The sequence below is a fragment of the Epinephelus fuscoguttatus genome, linkage group LG15 (assembly GCF_011397635.1).
Source record: "Epinephelus fuscoguttatus linkage group LG15, E.fuscoguttatus.final_Chr_v1".
NCBI lineage: Eukaryota > Metazoa > Chordata > Actinopteri > Perciformes > Serranidae > Epinephelus > Epinephelus fuscoguttatus.
In genome coordinates this window covers 31,408,534-31,435,961 of record NC_064766.1, presented here as the reverse complement: position 1 = coordinate 31,435,961, position 27,428 = coordinate 31,408,534, and the positions used below count along the sequence as shown (strand labels likewise).

Here is a 27,428-nt window from a genome sequence, read left to right as displayed (position 1 = left end):
GCTGTAACACCCCCACCCTTAAAACAATGAGTTAATTTTTTGGTTTATATTAATATTTAATATTGGGCTTTATAAATAAAATTGAATTGAACTGAATTCTAACCATATTATTTCACATTATTTCAGACATTGTGCCAAACTAACTTTTCCCCCCTTTTTTTGTCAAAGCTCAAGAGTTAATCAGTTAAAATGCAAACTGTGGTTTTTGCTGTTGAATCACAATTGTGTCATGACTTTAGCTCATATGAAATGAAAATAAAATTGCAGTTTTCATGTTTTTAATGAAAGCATTTTGTCAGGCTGGAGTCAGAGTAGCTTTATTAATAAAACACATTACAAAGGCAAACATATCAATGAATATACAGTTTTCAGTAAACACAGATATGACAGGGATTCCTCTTAACATGCATTATTTTGTCATTGTTACATTATTTAAAGTTTTCTGAGCTACGATCATTAACACTTCCAGCAATAAAGATAAACCCACTCCGCACTATCTGCCTGGCAGCAAACAGCTAACAGAGAAGATGACAGAGTGGCTGCTGCCTATTAGAGGCCTAAAACTGATCAATGAAGCTTTAAACACACACAAAAAATTTGTAATTGTCGCCCTGAATATTGTTCATCCCATGTTATTGATTATTTGATTTGTCTCTCCATTTCATATTGTAACATTACCACCACCTGTATTAACACAGCCATGGTCTGAGTCATGTGGCTGACCTCTCCTTAAGGCCTACTTTGAACTTCATATCTTTCACAGAGGGAACAACAAATAACCAATGAAGGTGCTGTGGTTATTACCATTGTCAAAAATCCAGGTGTTTGCCCGGAGTCTCATGTACACCTGGTCTCCCACTTCAAGCTGTAGAGTCATGCCATTGGTTGCTGTCTCATAGCGGTTTCCAGCCACATGGTTGTACACAGACACCATGTGTACTCCATTCTTCATCAGTTGCAGCCCCATTGTTCTAGATGATATATTTTGTCCAGAGAAGCTGAAGTAATAGATTCCTCTGACTGGAGCAGTGAAAATACCTGAGGATGGTCAACAAAGAGAGTTACATCTGATTTGAGTAGTATCCAGACAGTATTTATTTACCAAATTAATCCATTCATGTATGAATACACATCACTGTGGTAACTTTACCTGTTGCAGGGTTGTATGAGCCTGTGTTTGCGAACACATTCTTGTAGGTCAGTGTGATTTCAACATTAAAAGGTCCAACATTTCCAACATTGCCGATAGATGCTCCAAATGCCACCCGCTTACCTTGAGAGGCTACATGAAATCAAAGAGTTATTATAAAGTTTTTTTTTGTCTGTTTTTTTAAAGCATACTTTTCCCATTTGCATTTAAAGACAACTAAACCTGAACCACACTGAAAACATAATGACATAAAGACATTCTTAAAACCTATAGTTTAGTTACTGTATGTTCTCACCTTGGACCTCTCCCCTCAGATCCTCTAAGTGTTTCTCAGTGTTTTTCAGTTTGGCCTCCAGCTCTCTTAACATGACAACAAGTTGGCAATAGTTTGACAGGCTCCCTGTTACGTCACCAGCACACAGACAAGCTGGCTTGATAGTAGGATTTCCTGTGCTATTGCCCTCTTCTGCTCGGTGATCCCGCTGCTGCACCTCAGCCATGCTAAGGTAGAGGAGGGATAAAGTCAACACAGCCACGGAGGTCTTCATCTTTCACTTCTGTCTGTCTTGATCAGCTCCTCACGATGCTTTATATACCATACGAAGAAGGAAATAACCTTGAATTCAGCAGAAAACAAAGGCTGTTTTTTTCTGTTGTGATGGACCAGAACAAAAGGAGTCTTATCAAGAATATGATTGGTAAGTATCTGGCATGTTTTGATTATTGTTTTATCACCCTTGGTCAACAAGCTCATAGATATGTATTAACAGTCTTCTTTTGTTCACTTAAAAGATAAGGTAAGCTGCAAAACTTTATATTTTTGTTATTGTGAGCAATCCCCATGAGGAGACTGACATCAGCAATGAACTGAATCTATTGACAACTATTGTCTTTTATTCCTCTGTGCAACAGACATCCATCGTTGTCCAAACACTATTTGAAAACCATCAATGAGCTACACTGTTACACTGAGTGACTTCAATACAATTAACACAGGCACTGTTGTTTACTTTGAGTCACTCTCACTGATTAGCCTACTAGCAACTATAAAGCTCAAAGATGAACAGGTTGTATCTCCTGTGGTTAATTAGTTCTCAAACAGAAATGTAAAAATGACAAGGTTTAGATTTACAAGGAGTCAAGTGCTGTAACTACTTCTTGTACTTGTGTTACCTTTGGACTTTGGGCTAAGTGGCGCCAACTGTTTCCCCTTTTCCCAGTCTTTAAGCTAAGCTAATCACTTCTAGCTCTAGATCTGTACTCAACACACAATCTTGTCACCCAAGTAAGGAAACAAATAAGTGCATTTCTCAAAATGTCAAACTAATTATTTAGGAATAAATAAGTGAAAATGGTTGGTTTTGCATTTGCATTGCACTTACAGCATGCCATGATTTCAGCTCATATCAAATGAAAATGAAAAGGAAATGCCTGTTTGCATTTTTGTAATGATGACAGTGTTTGTCAGGCTGGAGTCAGAGTAGCTTTATTAATAAAACACATTACAAAGGCAAACATATCAATGAATATACAGTTTTCAGTAAACACAGATATGACAGGGATTCCTCTTAACATACATTATTTTGTCATTGTTACATTATTTAAAGTTTTCTGAGCTACGATCATTAACACTTCCAGCAATAAAGATAAACCCACTCCACACTATCTGCCTGGCAGCAAACAGCTAACAGAGAAGATGACAGAGTGGCTGCTGCCTATTAGAGGCCTAAAACTGATCAATGAAGCTTTAAACACACACAAAAAAATGAGTAATTGTCGCCCTGAATATTGTTCATCCCATGTTATTGATTATTTGATTTGACTCTCCATTTCATATTGTAACATTACCACCACCTGTATTAACACAGCCATGGTCTGAGTCATGTGGCTGACCTCTCCTTAAGGCCTACTTTGAACTTTATTGCTCTCACAGAGGGAACAACAAATGACCAGTGAAGGTGCTGTGGTTATTACCATTGTCAAAAATCCAGGTGTTTCCCCAGAGTCTCATGTACACCTGGTCTCCCACTTCAAGCTGTAGAGTCATGCCATTGGTTGCTGTCTCATAGCGGTTTCCAGCTGCATGGTTCCACACAGACACCATGTGTACTCCATTCTTCATCAGTTGCAGCCCCATTGTTCTAGTGGATATATTATGTCCAGAGAAGCTGAAGTAATAGATTCCTCTGACTGGAGCAGTGAAAATACCTGAGGATGGTCAACAAAGAGAGTTCCATTTGATTTGAGTAGTATCCAGACAGTATTTATTTACCAAATTAATCCATTCATGTATGAATACACATCACTGTGGTAACTTTACCTGTTGCAGGGTTGTATGAGCCTGTGTTTGCGAACACATTCTTGTAGGTCAGTGTGATCGCAACATTAAAAGGTCCAACATTTCCAACATTGCCGATAGATGCTCCAAACGCTACCCGCTTACCTTGAGAGGCTACATGAAATCAAAGAGTTATTATAAAGGTTTTTTTTGTCTGTTTTTTGAAAGCATACTTTTCCCATTTGCATTTAAAGACAACTAAACCTGAACCACACTGAAAACATAATGACATAAAGACATTCTTAAAACCTATAGTTTAGTTACTGTATGTTCTCACCTTGGACCTCTCCCCTCAGATCCTCTAAGTGTTTCTCAGTGTTTTTCAGTTTGGCCTCCAGCTCTCTTAACATGACAACAAGTTGGCAATAGTTTGACTGGCTCCCTGTTACGTCACCAGCACACAGACAAGCTGGCTTGATAGTGGGAATCTCTGTGCTATTGCCCTCTTCTGCTCGGTGATCCCGCTGCTGCACCTCAGCCATGCTAAGGTAGAGGAGGGATAAAGTCAACACAGCCACGGAGGTCTTCATCTTTCACTTCTGTCTGTCTTGATCAGCTCCTCACGATGCTTTATATACCATACGAAGAAGGAAATACCCGTGAATTCAGCAGAAAACAAAGGCTGTTTTTTTCTGTTGTGATGGACCAGAACAAAAGGAGTCTTATCAAGAATATGATTGGTAAGTATCTGGCATGTTTTGATTATTGTTTTATCACCCTTGGTCAACAAGCTCATAGATATGTATTAACAGTCTTCTTTTGTTCACTTAAAAGATAAGGTAAGCTGCAAAACTTTATATTTTTGTTATTGTGAGCAATCCCCATGAGGAGACTGACATCAGCAATGAACTGAATCTACTGACAACTATTGTCTTTTATTCCTCTGTGCAACAGACATCCATCGTTGTCCAAACACTATTTGAAAACCATCAATGAGCCACACTGTTACACTGAGTGACTTCAATACAATTAACACAGGCACTGTTGTTTACTTTGAGTCACTCTCACTGATTAGCCTACTAGCAACTATAAAACTCAAAGATGAACAGGTTGTATCTCCTGTGGTTAATTAGTTCTCAAACAGAAATGTAAAAATGACAAGGTTTAGATTTACAAGGAGTCAAGTGCTGTAACTACTTCTTGTACTTGTGTTACCTTTGGACTTTGGGCTAAGTGGCCAACTGTTTCCCCTTTTCCCAGTCTTTAAGCTAAGCTAATCACTTCTAGCTCTAGATCTGTACTCAACACACAATCTTGTCACCCAAGTAAGGAAACAAATAAGTGCATTTCTCAAAATGTCAAACTAATTATTTAGGAATAAATAAGTGAAAATGGTTGGTTTTGCATTTGCATTGCACTTACAGCATGCCATGATTTCAGCTCATATCAAATGAGAATGAAAAGGAAATGCCTGTTTGCATTTTTGTAATGATGACAGTGTTTGTCAGGCTGGAGTCAGAGTAGCTTTATTAATAAAACACATTACAAAGGCAAACATATCAATGAATATACAGTTTTCAGTAAACACAGATACATTATTTTGTCATTGTTACATTATTTAAAGTTTTCTGAGCTACGATCATTAACACTTCCAGCAATAAAGATAAACCCACTCCACACTATCTGCCTGGCAGCAAACAGCTAACAGAGAAGATGACAGAGTGGCTGCTGCCTATTAGAGGCCTAAAACTGATCAATGAAGCTTTAAACACACACAAAAAATTAGTAATTGTCGCCCTGAATATTGTTCATCCCATGTTATTGATTATTTGATTTGTCTCTCCATTTCATATTGTAACATTACCACCACCTGTATTAACACAGCCATGGTCTGAGTCATGTGGCTGACCTCTCCTTAAGGCCTACTTTGAACTTTATCGATCTCACAGAGGGAACAACAAATGACCAATGAAGGTGCTGTGGTTATTACCATTGTCAAAAATCCAGGTGTTTGCCCGGAGTCTCATGTACACCTGGTCTCCCACTTCAAGCTGTAGAGTCATGCCATTGGTTGCTGTCTCATAGCGGTTTCCAGCCACATGGTTGTACACAGTAACCATTTGCACTCCATTTTTCATCAGGCGTAACCCCATTGGTCTAGATGATACATTATGTCCAGAGAAGCTGAAGTAATAGATTCCTCTGACTGGAGCAGTGAAAATACCTGAGGATGGTCAACAAAGAGAGTTCCATTTGATTTGAGTAGTATCCAGACAGTATTTATTTACCAAATTAATCCATTCATGTATGAATACACATCATTGTGGTAACTTTACCTGTTGCAGGGTTGTATGAGCCTGTGTTTGCGAACACATTCTTGTAGGTCAGTGTGATCTCAACATTAAAAGGTCCAACATTTCCAACACTGCTGATAGATGCTCCAAATGCCACCCGCTTACCTTGAGAGGCTACATGGAATCAAAGAGTTATTATAAAGTTTTGTTTTTGTCTGTTTTTTTAAAGCATACTTTTCCCATTTGCATTTAAAGTCAACTAAACCTGAACCACACTGAAAACATGGGAAATGATACATACCCCAAGACATACTTAAAACCTATAGTTTAGTTACTGTATGTTCTTACCTTGGAGCTCTCCCCTCAGATCCTCTAAGTGTTTCTCAGTGTTTTTCAGTTTGGCCTCCAGCTCTCTTAACATGACAACAAGTTGGCAAGAGTTTTTCTGGACCCCTGTTACGTCACCAGCACACAGACAAGCTGGCTTGATAGTGGGAATCTCTGTGCTATTGCCCTCTTCTGCTCGGTGATCCCGTTGCTGCACCTCAGCCATGCTAAGGTAGAGGAGGGATAAAGTCAACACAGCCACGGAGGTCTTCATCTTTCACTTCTGTCTGTCTTGATTAGCTCCTCACGATGCTTTATATACCATACGAAGAAGGAAATACCCGTGAATTTATCAGAAAGGCAAAGGGTGTTTTCTTCTGCTTCAGGACAAAAAAACAAACTCTTATCAATGATAAGTAAGTAGCAGGCCAAAGGTGTTGTTGGTTATTGTTTTATCACCCTTGGTCAACAAAACCATAGATTTCATCCATTTTCATCCACTTATCCAAAGCCAGGTTGTGGATGCAGCAAGCTGAGCAAGGTATTCTAGATGTCCCTCTTCCCAGCAATGTCTTCTAGCTCCTCCTGGGGGATCCCAATGGGTTCCAGGCCAGATGACAAATATAATCCCTCCAGTGTGTTCCAGGTCTACCTCAGGGCCTCCTGCCTGTGAGACGTGCCCAGAAAACCTCTAACAGGAGGCATCCAGGAGGCATCCTTATCAAATGCCCAAACCACCTCAAGTGGTTCCTTTTGATACCAAAGATTAGCAGCTCTACTCTGAGTACCCTCAGGATATCTGAGCTCCATGACCTATCTCTGAGGCTGAGCCCAACAACCCTACGGGGGAAACTAATTTTGTTTTCCAGCAGAGAACTGTGGCCTTAGACTTGGAGGTATTGACTCTCATCCCAACCATTTCGCACTCGGCTGCAAACCCCCCCACTGGGTGCTGAAGGTCATGGTCTGATGAAGCCAACAGAACCATATCATCTGCAAACAGCAGAGATGCAATGCTGAGGTCTCCACACACTCTCATCCCCATGGCTGCACTTTGAGATCCTGTCCGTCAAAATCGCAGACAGAATCATGACAAAGGACAACCCTGGTGGAGGCCGACGCCCACTGAAACTGTTTTGTGCTGAGACTTTGTTCTGAGTATGCAGACACAGCTCTCACTTTGGTCATACAAAGACCAGATATCTCATAGCAATGACCCTAATACTTCAGGTTCCTGCAGTATCTCCCACAGGACTCCCTGGGGGATGTGGTCGTAAGCCTTCTCCAAGTCCACAAAACTCCCATGACCCGTCCGGCAGCCCTTCAAAACAGAATAAAGAGCTGTTTCATTGTTCCATGGCCAGGACAGAATCAGCATTGCTCCTCCTGAATCTGAGGTTTGACAATCAGTCAGAGTCTCCTCTCTAGCACCCTGGCATGAACTGTCCCAGGGGGGCTGAGCAGTATGACAGCCCGATAACTGGAGCACACCCTTTGGTTCCCTTTTTTAAAATGGGAACCACCAGCCCAGTCTGCATTGGCACTGTACCTGACTTCTACACAACACTGAAAAGGTGTGTCAGTCAAGACAGCCTAGCAATGTCCAGAGCCCTCCGCATCTCAAGACAAATCTCATTCACACCTGGCACCCTGCCTCTGAGGATCTTTTTGACTACCTCAGCAACCTCTGCCAGGGAAACAGGTGACGCTTCCTCCGAGTCTTCAGACTCTACCTCCTCCGCAGAGGACGTGTTGCTTGGGTTCAGGAGTTCCTCAAAATGCTCTTTCCACCTCTCGACAATATCCCTAGTCCAGGTGAGCAATTCACCTTCCCTGTTGAACACACAGACAACCCCTGCTTTCCTTTCCTGAGTCATCTCATGGTTTGCAGAACTTCTTTAAGGCCAATCGAGAATCCTTTTCACAGCCTCCCTGAACTCCTCCCACACCTGGGTTTTTGCTTTGGCGACTGCCTTAGCCACAACCCTTTGATTTGTATCTACAGTTTTCAATGTTTTTCTTCACTTAAAAGACAAGGCAGGCTGAATATCTCTGTATGTCCTTATTGTCAGCAGTTCCCATGAAAATACTAAGTATGTCAGTACAATTAGTACAAAATATTGATCCAGCTATTACCTTTGGAGTATGACCATCCTCCCCCCGTGCACGAAGGCTATGTTCAAACTGCAGGCAAATCAGATTTGTTTTTCTTGAATCAGATCTTGAAGCTAGACTGTCCACTCTGTTATTTGCAAGTATGAGATCTGATATGTGTGTTCATACATGAAAAACCTTTCTGCATGGGCTGCTATGGTTACAACATAGGCATCAGTAACTGCATAGTAATGTAGGTGTTGGTGATGATGGTGATGTTGGTGATGGTGAGACGAAGGTCCGTCATTTTGCACTACAGTCTTTTTTTTTTTCTTTTTTTGGCGTGTATCCTCAGACTGTTGTTCCTCATGTTGTCCTCTTTATTGCTCTGCTAGTAGCAGCGCGGATCTGTTCAGCTCTTCCCGCTCTTCTTTGATGTTGTTGTTCAAAGTGACACTCTGAAATCCCATTTGAGCGGCCAGAGCATCTGGACTGCAACACATCTGTAGAAATTGTTTCAAACCACCTCTTTCCTGACATAAATCTGGATACAATCTGGATGTGCCAAAAAAAACCAAACATTTGGGTTGGCAGTCCAAACAAGGCCTAAGTGTCCCTTTTCCTGTGTGCTGTTCTGGAGCTGAAAGAAGGGTCATCATCTGAATGAGCCACACCTGGGCCCAGTGTGTTCTCTTACATCAGGCCCTCCTTCTCTCTGGGGGAGATCACCTCTCTCCAGACAGCCTTACGACAGCCTTTGGTTACTTTGGTGTTGTTTTATTCATTTCTGCTTTTGTAGAGTAAAAAATTCTATTACCTTTTTCTGTAGTCGTCTGGTCTCCCTTTGTGTCACAGCCTTTGATTCAGGCTGTAACAAGAGGGGGCTTGTTCAGGATCAAACTCACCATGTTTGCAAGATGAAGACTGTGTGTTGATTTGGCGCATTTTGGTTTGTGCTGCTACCTCAGGTGACAAATGAGGGCTCAGCCAATTAGGTTATTTTGTTGGTATGTGTGTTTGTGGTCCCATCTTAGAAGGCAAATAAGTGTTCTTCTCAAAATCTCAGCTTAATTATTTCGGAATAAACAAGTGAAAATACAAACTCTGGTTTTGCATTTGAGTAACACTTACGGTATGTCATGATTGTAGCTCATATCAAAATGATAATGAAGAGGACATGACTGTTTGCATGAATGATTTTAATGATTTAATGATTCATATCAATGGATATACAGTTTTCAATGGACACAATTATGACAGGGATTCCTCTTAACATGCATTATATTTTCATTGTCACATTTTTTAAAGTTGCTAACAGAGAAGATGACAGAGTGGCTGCTGCCTATTAGAGGCTTAAAGCTGATCAATGAAGCTTTAAACACACACGAATATTTTGAGTAGCTGTTCATCCCATGCTATTGATTATTTGATTTGTATTTTTATCATTACCACCACCTGCAACAATAATATATGAGTCATGTGGCTGACCTCTCCTCAACTCTCCTCCTACTTTGAACTTTACTGATCTCACAGAGAGAACAACAAATGACCAGTGAAGGTGCTGAGCTTCGCATCATTGTCAAAAATCCAGGTGTTTCCCAGGAGTCTCATGTACACCTGGTCTCCCACTTCAAGCTGTAGAGTCATGCCATTGGTTGCTGTCTCGTAGCGGTTTCCAGCTGCATGGTTCCACACAGACACCATGTGTACTCCATTCTTCATCAGTTGCAGCGCCATTGTTCTAGTGGATAGGTGATGTCCAGAGAAGCTGAAGTAATAGATTCCTCTGACTGGAGCAGTGAAAATACCTGAGGATGATCAACAAAGAGAGTAACATCACCATTTTATTGAGAGTCATTCAATTCAAATAAACACAAGAAGTTTGTGCTCTAAAAAAATAAATAAATAAATAAATAAAAAGGGATCAGCACTCAGTGAATAACCTCCTAAGCCCTACGACAAGCTATTATGGCAAGGCTTAACTATACAGACCAGTGAGCAGTGATAACTAACATGTCTTTGGGGTCATCGGGTGGGAACCTCCTTTCACCGGTGTGTCGTCTAGTTGGTCCCACGACACCTGCAGGAGGCTAGACAGTGATCTCTGGCATCCCAGAGACACTCCCCTAATGCCAGGTCTCACTGCTCCCCACACTAACCGAACAACCTCCTTTACCTTACCTATACTACCACAGAGGAGGTAGACCCAGGGAAGGAAGCCTTGTTAGGCTATCACACTCCCCCGCCGGGTTAGGCTGTACAGTCTACCTCCCCAAGACGAGCCCTCACAACAATGATACCTCCAGGAGGCTAGACAGTGATCTCAGCCCAAACAGCACTGCCACCTTCAACCAAACCCAGGCTCCGTTTATGCGAGCTCCAGGCAGAAGCAATGCTGATGCTACCTTTACTAGCACATTCACCATACTCTATTTCACACGCTACATAGCATAACTACAATGTAAGCTAAAGTTAAAGGAGATAAATGAACTCACAGGATCAGCAAACACACTCACCTTGCAGCATGGTCTCAAACAAAATGGATTCAGATAGGCCACTCCCACACTTAAATAACCTTCCTCTTCCTGGATTTCCTCCTTACTTACACATGGCTTTCTCAGCCCAAACAGCACTGCCATCTTCAACCAAACCCAGGCTCCGTACATGCGAGCTCCAGGCAGAAGCAATGCTGATACTAGCTTTCCTGTCACATTCACCATACTCTATTTCACACGCTACATAGCATAACTACAATATAAGCTAAAGTTAAAGGAGCTAACTGGACTTACAGGATCAGCAAGCACACTCACCTTGCCGCATGGCCTCAAACAAAATGGATTCCAATAGGCCACTCCCACACTTAAATACTTCCTCTTCCTGGATTTCTCCTGACAGGAAGTGGATCTCTCCACCTGATCTCAAGGAGTTATGTGCCCTGCTTAGTAGTTCCCCCTGCTGGCCCCCAGCTGACATTATTTCTTCTGTAATAGATAAACTGGCTGCATTTAATTGCTTCATCTGACATTTCCCTCACTGTCTTCCTCAAACTCTGTCCCCGCACTCCGAGTTCCCCCAGGAGTGAGACAGCTGATCTTGCTATGAATCCCCTACACCCCACTTCCACTGGACAAATCCTAGTCTTCCATCCTCGCTGCTCAGCTTCTGCTCCTAAGTCTGCATATCTAAGCTTTTTTCTTTCATATGCTTCTTCCACTGAGTCTTCCCAAGGAACTGTCAGCTCAATGAAATAAACTATCTGTTGACTCACTGACCACAACACTAAGTCAGGCCTCTGCCTGGTACAGACTATTTCCTGAGGAACAACAAGCTTTCCCCCTAAATCTACTTGCATTTCCCAATCACAAGCACCTTCTAGGCGGCCACACCCTTGCCTCCTCACTAACTTATCCCTTCTGTATTTCTCTCCCTCACGGACAAACTGAATTACTAAGCTCCTATCCTTATCACCTTCTGAATTCACCTGTCTTTGTTTCCCTTCGATGCCTGCAGCTAAACATTTCAACACCTGATTATGTCGCCATGTATATCGGCCTTGTGACAAGCTAACTTTGCAGCCTGACAAAATATGCTTTAAAGTTGCAGTACGTGAACACAATGGGCATGATGGGTCCTCATTTACCCACAGTTTTAGGTTCTGGGGGGTTGGTAACACATCGTATGTAGCCCCTATCAGGAATCTAACACGATTCTCCTCCATACTCCACAGGTCCCTCCAACTAAGCTTCCTCTTCTCTACACTTTCCCAATTCAACCACTGTCCCTGTTTAGCCTGGGCCACTACCTTTGCACCCCTTACTATCTCTTCCTGTCTGCGTATCTGTTCTACAACCAGCTTTCTTTTATCTTTGAGGCCTGCTGTATTCCATACCGGTTTACCTGAGCCAAGCCCCAGGCCTCCCCGGCCAAACTGAACATTACCTACAATCTCTGCATGTCTAAGAGCTGCCTCTGCCTCCTGAACTGCCGATCTTGGGTTCCACTTCCTCCCCTTGGTTGGATTTGGAACCACACTCCTAACTCTCCACATCCTTACTCCCAGATAACAAGAGCTCTGTCCTTACCTTGGTACATTTAAATTCCTCTGTTAAACTAGATACTGGCAGCTGAAGTATCCCTTTTCCATACAATGCAACACTACTTAGGCACCTAGGAGCGCCCAACCACTTCCTAATGTAGGAGCTAACCAACCTTTCAATTCTCTCCACAACAGATATTGGGATTTCATAAATTGACAATGGCCACATTAACCTAGGATATAGCCCAAATTGCAAACACCACAACTTCAACTTTCCTGGAAGTTCTGATTTATCTATTCTATCCAATCCTTCAGCCACATCTTTTCTAAATTTCACCACCTGTTCCTTATCATTCAACTCTACATTGTACAACCTACCTAAGCTCTTTACTGACTTTTCCCTAATTGTTGGGATGTCCTCATCATCTATGACAAACTTCCTATCACTTAATTTCCCTCTACATATCGAGATGCTTCTAGATTTACTAGGCTTGATTTTCATGCTGGCCCACTTGAGGTTCTTATTTACCTTCTCTAGTAGCCTCTTTGTACATGGCATTGTTGTGGTCACCAGTGTCATGTCATCCGTGTAAGCCCTAACTGGTGGAAGATGCAACCCATTCTGCCGTCTCTCCACCTACCACCCACTTAGAAGCCCTGATGATTACTTCCATTGCCATAGTAAATGCTAACGGAGAAATTGTACACCCTGCCATGATGCCTATTTCTAGCCTCTGCCAACCTGTTGTGAAACCTGCTGTACTTAGACACAACCTAATATCCTGAAAATATGCTTTCACTAAGTTAACAACTACCTGTGGCACTCTGAAGTAGTCAAACGCACTCCAAATGAGGCTGTGCGGAACTGAACCAAACACATTTGCAAGATCTAAAAATACTCTTCGCTGCCTGAATCTGGTGCCAGATCATGCTAGTATGCTCTAAACACCCTGAAAAACCTGGTATTCCTGCCTTCTGCACCATGGTATCTATTAAGCTATTCCTTTCTAAGTAACTAGCTAGTCTCTGCGCTACTACACTAAAGAAAATCTTCCCCTCCACATTCAAGAGAGAAATCATCCGGAATTGGCTACGGTCCACAGACTCCTTCTCCTTAGGAATGAGGACACCCCCTGCCCTACGCCATGCTCTTCGTATAATTTGTTTTTCCCAAACTATTCTTAGCTGTTTCCACAAAAATTTAAGGATATCAGGCGCATTTTTATAAACCCGGTAGGGGACTCCATTAGGCCCTGGGGCCGAAGAAGCCTTTGCACGCCTGACCACCTCCTGAACTTCCTTCCACCTAGGTGGCCTGACATCCATCTCATGCTCTATCCCTCCTAATGGAGGGATATCAGGTGGGAAACCTACTATCCTATTCTTCTCCAAATCTGAATATGTGTTTCTCAAATATTCTTCAACCTCTAACCTTTCTGCTTTAAGCTGCCCTCCCTTTTCCTGGCTGAACAATCCTTTAACAAACTTAAAAGGGTCCCTGAAAAGACTTTATTAATATATATAGTAGTAAGTTTACCTGTTGCAGGGTTGTATGCGCCTGTGTTTGCGTACACATTCTTGTAGGTCAGTGTGATCGCAGCATTAAAAGGTCCACGATGTCCAACAATGCCGAGAGTTGCTCCAAATGCCACCCGCTTACCTTGAGAGATCACATGAAAATGAGGAGTTATTATAATATTGTGTTTGTGTTGGTCAGCTCTCCCCACTGTGCTTTATATCCAGGAGATACCCTTTAAAATATACAAAATAAAAGGCTGTTTTCTTCGTCTCTGATGGACCAGAACAAACATTTTTCCTATCTAACCACTTATCACTTTGGGTAAGAGGAAGTTTTTTTTTTAATATTGTTTTCTGAACATTTATTCTTTTATTACTTTAATGGTGGCACCTCAAGGTCCAAAACAAATTTCTTCTAAGGAAGACAATAAAGATCTTATCTTATCTATCTATCATGGTAGCTCTAAGATAAGAACAGAAAAACAAGATATAAAACAATAACGATGTAGAAGGACACAAGAAAGATAAGACAGCATGATACAGACACATATTTGCCACAGTAAAACGTGACAGATGCCGATCTTTGAGGGTGAGTGAAGGCATTTGCACGTGATTGACGGCAGTGGCCTTCCACTTTGAGGGTCAGATTTTTCTAGAAGCGTTGCCTTGCTGCCTGCAGGAGTCAGACTGTGTACAAGTGTAGATGAATCACTATGGTCTTGGAGGGAACAGTGAAGAAAAGACCTCACATATCCACAGACTGAAATAGACTAAATGCTCTGCTTCTCACATTGAGTGGGAGGACATGGCAGACACACAGAGGTGCTGTCAGCTCCCACACATTCACCCAACATCTAATCTCCATTTTCAGCCTATATTATGCTCGTACACTTGGGTCTGTGAATGAGTGTGTGTGTGTGTGTGTGTGTGTGTGTGTGTGTGTGTGTGTGTGTGTGTGCATACATGCATCCACTTTCATCTTCATGATTGTTTTTGAAAGGCTTCTGTTTCTTTTCTGGACAAAAACATATATAGTAATCTACAATTCTAACTTCATCAGACTTCAGGCTCTTGAGGCTTAATATGAGGATTTAAACTGAATGTTTTCTTGGATATAGCTGCTATATCCTTGTCTGTCCACAAGAGGGCAGGCAGGTACAACTGAGAAAGAGGAAAGAGGGTATAGAGTCCTATTTGATCCAGTAGTTACTTACCAAAACACCTCAGATTTTTTCTTCAGTTGTAGCTCTAAAGAGATGGCATGCATACCACAATAAATGAACCTCCTTAAACTCAATGGACAAACAATGTGTGTGAAGTGCCTTATTCAATGTCTCTAATGGTTTAAATCACCAGGGGCCTCATTTATAACCATTGTGTACACACAAGGAAGGGCTTGAAATGTGCGTACACCACTTTCTAAGCCTAAAGTGGGATTCATAAAGAAAGACTTTATGAAGAAATGTGCATACATTTAGGGAAACTCTGACCCATGAGGTGGTGATTGTGGAAATTAGGTGTGAGAGGAATCATTATACACATAACGATCTCTCACACATTTAAGCAAATGCAAAATTCTTTTGGCTTTATCCCAAACCAGATCTGACTACATACTACTATGCCAGCTACCTTGACATCACCAGTTGGCCTGTAGACTGCCACTTTGACGACTCAAGTTTGGCATTTTGACTGTCGCCATCTTGGTTTTTCTGGAACTAGCAGTGACCAAAGTTGGATGTGAGGGTGCAGCTGTCAGATGAGCAAGGGGTAGATCTGACTCACAGAGTGCGTGACACCTCGCAGACAGCCTGTCACTCCAGCGCTCCCGCCTTTAAATATGTGTAGCTTTTGAGCCCCAATAGAATGTTAACGGGTATTAGAAAACTGGGCTTTTTAAACATGGGAGTCTGTGGAAATTTCATGTGTTTTGGAGCCAGGCTCAAGTGGCCATTTGATGAACTGCAGTTTTTGGGACTTCTGCCACTTGAATCTGACTCATGTTCAGAGTCAGAGTCTGGTTTCTTTCCAAGGAGGTTTTCACATACGAGGAATCTGCATAGATTTATTGGGGTACTAACAATAAATGTAGTATAGAGAAAATTAAATAAAAACAATAAATAAATGAAAACAATTTCTGCAAAAATCAACAACATAAACAGGGAAACATTTTAAAAGGGTGAAATTGAATATTTAAAGAGAGACTGGGTGGGAGAGGCTTACGATGCCACCTACTGCAGCAACAGTAGGGGAGTAGGTCTTTTGATCAATAAAAATATACCTTTTTCATTGATATCATTACATAAAGACCAAGATGGCCGTTTTCTTGTTTGAACTTGTACTTTATATGGTTACATTAATAGCTTTGTATGTACCTCCAGGAGCAAATTTAATATTTCTAGATAAAATTCAGAACATATTAGATAACACTCAGACAGGGACTATAATTCTAGGAGGGGATCTTAATCATACATTCGATAAACTCGACCAGCATAGTTTTAAAAAAGGAAGTTTTAAAGACCCTCAAAATAGGCTGAAAAAATTTATTTCATCAAACAATTTAGAGGATGCATGGAGATTATTATTCCCAACAACAAAAGATTATACGTATTATTTGCAAAGCAAGAAAAGTTATTCAAGAACTGACTACATTTTCATTTCAAGATCTGCACTCAATAATATACTGGGCTCAAAAATTCATGAAATTGTTATTTCATATCATTCTCCAGTATCACGTTATGTGGTGCCAACAGAAAACAGACAAAGTGATCGAATTTGGAGAATGAATAGATTTGTGAATGACATAATAGATGACTTCATTACTACAAATGTGGAGGGAGAACAAAAGGATAAACCAACCCCGGAAATAATTTGGGATGCTTTTAAAGCATATATTAGAGGAATGATTATTTCCTTCTCAGCAAAGAAAAAGAATGAATTAGATTTACAAATCAAAGAAAAAGAGAGAGAGAGTGCAGCTTTAGAAAAGTCCCATAAAAAATCTTTACAAGAGTCTGAAGGTAAATTGTCTGAACTCAAACAAGATTATGAATTATTACTGGTAAAGCGGGCCAATAACTACAGATTTAATTCAAATAAAGCTTTTTATTTAATGGCAATTAAACCGGGTAAGCACTTAGCAGCTTTAATAAAACAGATACAAGCCAAATCAACTATAATTTTGAAAGATAAGGATTCAAATGCATTGATCAGGAAAAACAAACTCATTAATGACACTTTTAAATCCTTCTATGTAAATCTATATAAATCAGGAAAAAAACATTCATCAGATCCAAGTTCTTTCTTAGACACAATACAATTAAAACAACTCCCTCAAGATAAAAAAGGGCAATTAAAATATCCAAGGCTGAAATAATACAAACAATTAAAACATTTGCACTCAAGAAAGCACCAGGAATGGACGGATTTCATGTTGAATTTTACTCAACTTTTTGGAGCAAATTGGCTCCCTTATTCATTCAAATGACAAGAAACATGTCAAAAATATCCAGTCCTTCCTAGATCTATGTATCAAACTACAATCTCTGTTATATTAAAACCAGGTAAGTCTGGAGAGTCCCCTTCAGACTATAGACCTATAGACCAAAATCCATAAGTTACAGGTGTTAATATAGGAGAACAACAGTATAAAATTAACTTATTTGCAGATGATCTTTTGTTGTATTTAACCAACGTTGAAAAGTCTATACCTCCTTTGCTTAAAATTATTTCTGAATATTCATCAGTCTCAGGTTACAGAATTAATATGGGAAAAACAGAAATAATAGTGGTAGGGAAGCATAAAAACATATCGCAAGATTTAAAACAATCATTTAAGTGCACCACAAGTATTAAATATTTAGGATGTGTAATAAGTGACGACAAGCAACGGATATATAAAGAAAATTTTATTTCATCACTCAATAATATGAAATCTGAACTGAGTAAATGGATGAATCTTCCAATAAACTTGACGGGAAGAATCAATGTATTTAAAGTGACGTGGCTTCCAAAATTCCTATTTCTATTTTCGACAGTACCAATTACCCCACCGAAAGTATTCTTTAAAAAAGCTTATTCCATTATTACAGACTTCATATGGGCAAACAAAAATCATAGAGTTAAAAGGAAGGTTTTACATCTTCCAAAGTCAGAAGGCGGTTTTAATCTCCCAGATTTAGAATTATATCATCTTGCCACTCAAGCATTTTATCTACGACATGTAGTCAAAAATACAATAGCAGAACAATGGATTCATTTTGAAAATGCACAAGTTTATCCTCAAAATCTTTTTACTTATATATTTTCAAAGGATGCCAACATTAGTTCTGCCAATTTTATAGTAAGAAATTTAAATTTACCATTAAGCTGGTCTACATGGAAGGATAGAGGGATAGAAACTTAGTGATTTAATGACTGGTAACAAATTTAGCTCCTGGAAAGACATGCAAAACAAATTTGATCCGTCTACTGTAGAGTTCTTTAGATATATGCAACTTAGAAGTCTGTTTCAAACTTTTGATTTACCTGCATTTGGAGAGCAATCTGGAAGAAATTATATTTGATTCAGAAACAGGTAATAAATTTACAGGTAAAGTTTATAGAATCCTGCAGAAATCCTATTCTGTAGACACTTTGCAAACTAGAATACATTCATGGAACCAAGATCTAAAAAGAAATGATATTAATATAAGATGGAGGGAATGTTGGAATTTAACAACAGGTATTACGGCTAATGAAAATTGCGTTTAATCCAATACATGCAATAATGTCCAGGACCTACTGTACAAGAGATAAAGTTAATAAATATGATAGTAGTATATCGGGGAACTGTTTTAAATGAGACTTACATTGATACGTTGATTCATGCTTTTTGGGACTGTAGCAAAAGTAATAAGGTCTGGTTTGATATGGAATATTGGTTATCAGAAGTATTGGGGGTGAACTTTAATTTCAATCCATCAGCCTGTATATTTTAAGATATGTTACAGGATACAGTGAGGTACCCACAGAGATGGATTATTCTTTTCTCATCAATTGTATTGAAGAAATTGATACTTAAACATTGGAAATCCACATACCCTCCTATGTTATTACACTGGAAAAAAGAGATGTGTTATTATTTGAACATGGAAAAGACAATAGCCATTGAAAATAACAAATTAACTCAATTTGAAATCATATGGGGAGAAATAATACAAGCCTTGGGTATATAAAAACAGTAAGCACTTTATATTTATTTGATTATTGTTTACTTTTGTCGATGTTTGGTTTAATTGTAAAAACATGAATAATACAGGACATAATAATTTAAAGGACAGTACCGTTGTGGATATTTCAGTTGGGAAAGGATGGTGATACTCGATAGAGAGGAATGGAATTTAAGTGATTTAACTTGATCATTCATAAAGATACTGATGTTGGGCTTGTCTATCTGATATGTGTGTTGTGGTTTGTTTTGTTTTGTTTTATTTGTTGATAAGATTGCAGGTCTTTGTTTTTGTTGTTTTGTATGTTGTATATACTTGAAAAAGTAAATGAAATCTTATAAAAACAAAGATTTATATTTGACTTTTGACTCAGAAATTAAAAATCAAGTTTGGCTTCCTATATGGAATATATCTGGCTTTTTTGGTGTTGATTTTGTAAGCTGGTTGTGTGGTTGTCTGATTAAGAATGTTTCTTGTTCTCAGGTCTCTTTCTGAAAAAGATACGACACGAAAATGAAATGAGAAAAAATATCTTAGTGTTATTACCTGCATTCTCTTGTTTCAGAAGCTCAAGTTGTTTTTCAGCTTTTGTCACTCTGGTCACCAGGTCTTGAATCCTGTGGTCACAGGGATGGCCTAGGATATGAGCGTGGACAGCCTCGGCCACAGGCAGGTAGAGGAGGCATAAAGCCAGCGTAGCCACTGAAGTCTTCATCTTCACTTCTGCTTGTCTTGAATGGGTGATGAGCAGTTATGTTTTATTTGACCAGCTAGTTGCTTTATATACAGTGTCGAGGCGGACATGACTTTGCATTTAGCAGGATAAAAAACCTGTTTCTCAAGGTGCCACGAGATCTTCCTTAGAAACTGTATTAATATTTTTTTTGTTGATCTCTTACAACAAATCAGAGGTGGAGTAAGTATTCTGGTCCGTCACTGAGGTAAAAGTGGTAGAGCCACACTGTACAAATAATAAATGTCAGAAGCATAAGTCCAGCATTGAAATTGTTCAAGCTGTGTATTTTATAACAAAACATCATATTTTAGCTCTTTGTATGTTTTGTATATCAAATCTTAATTTTTTAGGGTGGGTCCCACTCACACCTTGGGCCCTTTAGCCTGTACGGTAGGCCCAGTCAATAATATTTCCATGATCACAGTGAATTTAGAAGAACAATATTTCACCTTGAAATGTAGAGGAGCAGAAGTGCTTAGGCCTGTGAATGAGTGATGTGTGTGATGAGTGATGTGACCTTGCGCACTGAGCTATTTCCTGCTGATTTACATCACTTCTATGACAAATAGTACAGTCACCTGGCTCATTGTGTTGGTAGTAAGTTTTCTTTTCGTATGTGAAGACTCCCCTTAAAAAAGCTCCTGTGCACAGCGCAAAAACATCCTGTTCAAATACATGTACCATCCCAGTTTCTGTTATCATTTCATTATTTGCTTTAAGGAAATGTTTCCAGAGAAAAACTAAGTGGACTGCAACTAGAATTGGCTGTATGTGAGTGCTGTGTTGTGTAATTGTTTTTTAGTGGGTTTTAGTAGTTTTTATCCAACTGGCCCTGGACTGCTCACGTCCTCCAGCAACAATCAGCAGCATTGACGCCAGGTGTGCAGCAGCCTCTGACAAAATGGTTTAAGCAGTGGCAGAGCAGACAGCAGGGGAGACGCCACGCAGAGAGACACCACGCAGCGGGAGTGGCGACTCGGAGCAGACCAGCGGAAAGGGGATCACCACCGCCGTACGAATACCTCCAGGAAGCTAGCAGGACGCTAAGCGGGGACGTGGTGCCAGGCCTGAGAAGTGACGCGCGAAGCGGGACAACACGACCGGGGAGAATAAGCCTCATTGTCGACTGGATTGAAGGGGAAGCAACGTGGGATAATACAGGGGTGTGGTCGCGATGCACCCCTCTTGCAGCTAAGTACCCTCCATACTCATTTAACCAGGCATTTTAACTTTGTGCATTGCCTTTTTAACTGTGGGGACTTTTTAGTGAGCGTCTGGGCCATTTTTATGTGAATGTATGTTAGCACCAAATTGAGCCAGCAGGGGTCCTCATTGTGTTGGGTGTAACTTCCTACATAAGTAGGAACTTTCTGACAGGTGCTCCGTCACGTTTTCTTGTTTGTTTGGTGAAATAAATATTGACTTTATCTGTAGTTAATGGATTCTTGCACGTTATTGAAGATCCTGGAGACGGTGAGAAATAAAGAAACCATCCAATGAAGACGCGTAGCCAGACGCTGTTCGTTTCATTAGACACAAGTTATAGTCGTACAGTAGCAAGCGCATCGATTAAGTTTTTAGCCTGTCTATGCAGCCCCTCAGTGGCTTTAAGTGTTAGGCTTAGCCGCTACAGTGAGCTTTTATTGAGATCACTTCGGACCATTTAATGAGACACCTTGCACTATCGAGGCCATAGTTGCTATCTAGTCTTGGTTATTCTTGGTCTGTAAAACTTATAAACAACACGCTTGTGGGTGACACTGAGTGCTGTGGGGTGGGTGGATTGAACATATTTAACTTATATTTATTACCCAGGGCTGGCCCAAGCCTCCATGGGGCCCTAAGCAAAATTTGATTTTGGGGCCCTCTATTACTGCCAGTAATACTGATTATTGATCATTCACACACCTACTTTATTTCATGTTCTACTCTGTCATTACGGATACACATGTAAAACTAGATGTGAGAACTTTCTGTTGTAGTTAGATGGTAATCCACAGTGATTAAGGCCATGGAAACAGACAACAGATTTGCAAACTTGCTGAAAAATCTTTCAATAAATATTTGGCAAAGTCAGCAGCTCCCCCTACTGGCCACACAGAATAAAGCGATCCGCACACCAAAAGAGCTCCCGGGAGCTCTTTTGGTGTGCGGATCGCTTTATTCTTTTTCTTTTTTCATGCTTTTGATACTTTGTGATCCAGCACCCAACCCAGTGGGCTTCGGGGATGTGCGTGTCCTATTTTTTTTATCACACAGAGAATCAACACATACAACCTCAAAGAGCAGCCTGGCATGTTTTACCCATCGATGGTTTTTAATCTGAAATGGTAGCAAATTCAGCTACAAGAGCAGCCGGGGGTTGATTTATACTTAATATTCAAAGTGATATAGTACTAAGTGAGATATCAAATGTCATCGAGGCCAACAAAAAGTAACAAAATAAACCAGTCATTTACTGTAAACACAATCTGCTTTATTTTTTGTTTTAAATAAACTGCAACACAGAGGGGACAGTGGGCACAGTGGATGGAGCAAAGGATGGAGATGGACCTAAGATGAAAAACAACAACAAAAGCTGGTCATGTTAGATGTCATATTACATTTGAAAATTATGCTGCTCATTTTCTAAGTAAAATAGTACGGCTATTGCTTGTAATAAGAAAACAATCTGCCCGTGGAACAACTGAAAATTGCTTGAGAAGTTTTGAAATAATATCCATTTGTCTAAAACATGTCCCCTTTCATATGATTATATCTTATGTTAAAAATGATTCATCTCAGAATGTTCTGCAGTACAGTGAGCAATTACAAAGGCTGTTGTGTTGATAACTTACCAGGTAGAGCTGAGGTTGCAACAGACACAGAGGAGACAGTGGGCACAGTGGATGGGTCAGAGGATGGAGGTGGACCTAAGATGAAAAACATGTCCCTTGTCATATGATTATATCTTATATTAGTATATCTTAATGAGATAATTTGACTAGAAATTAAATATATATGGTGACGGTTTTTCCCTCACCTGATTCATTAGCTGTAGTGTAATGTACTGATTTACTGAAGACATATACTGTACCTTTTAGTTGACCTTTAAAAGATATGTGTTGAAGCAATATAATCTGTGCAACTGACAAATTACACATATTTCATGTATTCTTATGACACACACACTCACTGAGCACTTAAGCATTGTGGTGGAGAAGTACCTAGGACTCACTGTGAATCATTTCTAAAAATAGCATGAGGATGGGTTCAGAAAACACTAGTGGAAAATTAGGGGAATTACAGCTTGTCCTGAGAATGACCCTAGTAAGAGGAGGCGGTCTTAGATCTAGGAAAAACATTACTCAGAAGAAATATGACACCATTATGGTGGGAAAAAAGTGACTCAGCAGAGGTGGGATATCGTTACGATCAGAGCCAAGTGGGAAGGATTAAGGGAAAGAGATGACTCAGCAGAAATTCTACGATAAAAGAGCGAGCGCAAACAAAGAAACTTCAGTCTCGCTCCGGAGCTTGACTCATTGAGTTGTGATGTGTTTGTTGCCTGCGAGCACATTAAACTCAGTTGCATCTGATTCTACGTGTCTCCAGTGATTTTTTTGACCTCTGAGTATTTGAGTTTTTGATATCTAATGGAAGACAAAGAAAGTCCGTTTGGGAGGGGAAGAGCGAGGTCGCGAGCTTTCTGGCACGGCTCGAGACCTTGACTTTTTTGCTTCTACATAGCCTTGGCTGAGCCTGAGGAGGTGAACTGCCCCTGGGCTGAGCCAGTGCCTCCTCCAAAATACTTTTAACAGTGCTCCTGGGAAAGTTTCATATAACTTATGAGCATAATAGGGAGTTGATGTAAAAGGAATATGTTTATTTACTCACATAAATTGCTATGCGCTGCAGCAAACAACATATCTCAAACTATAAGTTAACTAAGTTAATTCATTCATGCAAAAACATATTGCTTGCAAACGTCACCACGTAATGTTAGTTGTTATTAAACATTTGCTATCAAACGTTGTTATCAAAAACGTTTTGATGCAAAAAGTGACCCAGAATATATACACCAAGAATTATTCAAAGTAGGCTACGCTATTACACAAACACAAAAACGTTAGCTTGAATAGTAAGCTATCTAACCTACCAGTTAAAAGAGAAATTTCTCTAGTTTTGAACTAACATTAGCTAGCTAATTTGCTATTATAGGCTAACGTAGTTGGAACAAAATATCAGCAATAATTAGGGAGTTTCCTAATTTGAGGAAACTTTTCAAAATCTCCTTGACACCAAACGTTACATTTTTCTTTCTTCTGCCCCTGAAGGGCATGTCCTTTGTTGCAACATTATTAGGCCTTCCACCTGCTCCTAGCTCCTTGGATGCGCACTGCAGGGCTGGATGCACACGTTACTAGCAGAGCTCTGACATTTAGAGCAGAGAGGCAGTAGGAAACTACACTCTGTTAACATAATATTGCCTTTTTGTACAACAACGTACATTTGATAATATATGAATCATCACTCACACATGGGGAAAAAAATCTATTTTTTCTTTTTTGAAGTTAATTGCTTTTGGGGACCCCCTAGTGGTCACGGGGCCGTAAGCAGGTGCTTAGTTCGCTTATGCCTTGGGCCGGCTCTGTTATTACCCAAGTGGTTCTTAATTTGCTGTGTGCAACTGAGTGTGTTCTACAACGTGTTGTGGAATAAGAAGTACTACCATTAGACCAACAGCCGACTTATTAGACTGGGTGTCTCTTATTTATGACTTGTGGACACTAAAGTGATTGCATTTGTTTTTTTGTAATCCTTAAGGACTCCTGTCTGCAGCCTCAGGACTTTGTGGAGGAGGACAGAGAGGACGGGGAAGACGACCACGAGTGACTTTGGGCCGGGGTTTCTTAAATTCTTTTTTAAAAATAAACTGTTAAATTGTTGCCCTTGACTGTGGTTTTTTTTAACTCTGCTCATCTGATTCCAAGAACCTGCACAGATGTTTTAACAGACTCCTAGGCTCTTTTTATCCTAGGTGGCATTGTCGGTTTTATAACATTTTATCCAAATTTAAAGTTCCTTCAGCCTCGCAACATGTACATACAGCAGGTGCATTGAAAAAACACTGAGAGCTAACATTTGAGCTTACTGTCATAGCAACGCAGAAAGAGTGAGCTCAGATATGGCATTTTAAAAAATGACTTTTTTTCCCCGACAGTTTCTGAAATGTCATAATTTTCAGGAAGTGGGATGGATGCTGTTTTTGGAACAAACAACACTGTGAACCCAGGAAGAGAAAAAGATCATTGGACTTGGGCTTATTTAACACAGTTGGTCCAAGTCCACTTGTCTTTTTCTCTTTATTCACTTAATTAGTCCTGGATCTTGGGACAGGCAGATGTCTTTGGTCAGATTATCTCAGTTATGATGTAAGAGGGGGCAAGGCCATTTAACACTTTGTAGGCAAACAATGGAATCTAAAAAAGTATCTAAATGAGGGTAATGTGCTCCCTCTTTTCTGAACTTGTTCAAACTTTTGCTGCTACATTTTGGACTCGTTGACCAAAATACTAAAATATAAGGAGTTGCAATAATCCTGGCGGGAGGATATGAAGGCATGGATGGCTTTCTCCAGGTCAGAGGTAGAGAGAGTTGATCTGAGTTTGGGGATTGTACGCAGCTGCATGAAACTGAATTCCATGACTTGATTTGTTTGTCAAACCTCAATCCCAAATCAAATATGTCTCCAAGATTTTAAACATGAGATTTCACACAGGGGGGCAAAGGGCCAAGATGAGGAGACATAATGCTGGTCAAGTTTCAGAAACCACCTCCAAATCTGATTAGGATCAGATTTGCAAAAATCACTCTTCATGCATTTTTTTGCTACCCAGACTTCTTGACATAAATCTGGATACAATGCGGATATGCCAAATAACCAAACATAAACATGGCAGTCTAAATTAGGCCTTTTAAACAAGGCTTTTACCTTTTTTTTTTTTTTTTTTTAATTAAAAAAAAAAAAAAGTTGTCTGGTCTCCATTTTTGTCACAGCCTTTGAGTTAGGCTTGGGAGGATGGGGGGGTTTATGGTAAGACTGTTGGCTGCCATGATGTTTTGGCCAGATGGGCTGTTTCAGCTCTGGGTTCAAATGTTGATGTGATCATTTCTTTTTCTTTTTTCCAGATTGGGTTTTGCACATATTTTGGGCAGGTGAGGTTCATTCTTGTCATATTCATGTTGAACACACTACATTCTGTGCATTGTGCAAAAGAGTGCAGATGCTAGGAACTGATTTTTTTCCTTGATCATGGTTTGGTGTCAAATGACACCTCAGGATGATCTGGTGCCCTCATTTCTTGGGACATTGAAAACTGGAGGTTATATTACAGTGAGCTGCTTACCTTTCAATGTTGAGTTGAGAGCATTTCTGGTGGAAACTTAAGTTCATGCCTTGGTTGGGTGAGTTTTGTTGAAGCTTTGGTCTCCTCTTTGTTGTGTACATCTGGAAAGATTTAAAGCAGGGACCATTTTGGTGCTACTTTCAAGTGCTTGTGTGTATTTCCAGTTCAGTGTGTTTTGGGTAGCTTTTATTCTGAAAAGGCAAGGCATTTTGTACATTACTGCTTTATCTAGCTGCAGACGACTTGGAGGGACACTTGAACTCTGGTACTGTGTTTAACTTTTAAAGTGTTTCTGGGTCAGTAAGTGGACATGTAGCATTCTGACTGACCAAAAAAAAGTTTGATACCTGTATATCCCTAATGGTTAAGCTGGGTTGGGTGTGCTTAAACCTTAGATCCTAAACGGTTAATTGTGGAGAGATCTTTTTGCCATTGCTGTCACATGCTTTTGTTTTCTTATCCTTCCCTGTGATCTGCTCCAGCCTCCCTTTTAATTTGCTCCTATGGATCCAAGGTTGCTGAGGTGAGACTGGGTGACAGGTCAAAGTGAGGAGGATGCTGAAATAAAGGGCAAAGGTAGCCAATTTGTGTTGGCTGTAGGGGTCTGAGGTCTGGAAATGTAAGTCTCTTTAAAGACCAAATTTGCCGACGTAGTGTCCCTCTGTTGGTCTACACAGACTTTAATCTATTAAGTTTTCTTCATTCCTTGTGTTGCCAAAAGTGCAGATTGATGTGTTGGTTTTTGTTCCTGCAGTCAAACTGTTTGGATGTTCGCCACATTAAAGGCTCAGGAAATATTGTGGCTGATGCTTTATCAAAACCATTTTTGCTCTTGAGATGCACATTGTTCTTTGTAGTCCCTTTGGGTACCATCTCTCTCCTCTGCCGCTCTTAAAGCTGCTGCAGGCGCCAGAGTCGCTGGGTTGGGTGGAGAGATTGGCTGGCTGAATGAGAGGCTATGCTTGTACATAGGTGACGTTTTAGTTGTGGTATTTCTGCTTTGTTGAGAGCCTTTGGTTTCTTTGGTGTTTGGATAGTTTATGCTTTTTGTAAATATGCTTTGGACTTTTTATTTACTCGTCTGATCTCCCTTTTTGTCACAGCCTTTGAGTCGGGCTGTAACAGCAGCCAAAGCTTGATGAAATTTACTCCTTTGTGCAAAAGATGTTTTGAAGTCGTCGTGAAAACTACTATGAAACTATCCAAGGTCACTGTATCCAACCCCAGTTTTTCTTGTGTAACAGCTGAAGGCCGGGGGTGTGGGTGGGAGATGGTGAGTGAGATATCTGCATCTGTGTATCTGTAGTTTATGTAGTACAGTTTTGTCTGTATGTTTTTGTTTTGTATTTGTGCCTAGAGAACCCCTTGGAAATGAGATGCTGCATCTCAAGGGTCTGTC

The 27,428-nt window shown here is 40.2% G+C and overlaps 1 protein-coding gene across 5 annotated transcripts; it reads right to left on the bottom strand.

Moving 5' to 3' along the window:
* Positions 1 to 742: 742 nt before the first annotated feature.
* On the bottom strand, positions 743 to 19,753 carry LOC125902443 (complement C1q-like protein 2). Of its 5 annotated transcripts, none has more exons than XM_049598776.1 (3): positions 19,451 to 19,674; positions 13,717 to 13,839; positions 743 to 1,038 (listed from the first exon to the last, which is right to left on the bottom strand). In XM_049598776.1, exons 1-3 carry the CDS (start codon positions 19,617 to 19,619, stop codon positions 758 to 760), a joined length of 573 nt encoding a protein of 190 aa, XP_049454733.1. In that variant the 5' UTR covers positions 19,620 to 19,674; the 3' UTR covers positions 743 to 757. The 5 variants fall into 5 exon arrangements, with proteins under 5 accessions (XP_049454733.1, XP_049454734.1, XP_049454732.1 ...); XM_049598777.1 differs by lacking the exons at positions 743 to 1,038; positions 13,717 to 13,839 and adding exons at positions 3,063 to 3,358; positions 5,765 to 5,887 and having other exon boundaries at positions 19,451 to 19,753; XM_049598775.1 differs by lacking the exon at positions 743 to 1,038 and adding an exon at positions 3,063 to 3,358.
* Positions 19,754 to 27,428: the final 7,675 nt, after the last annotated feature.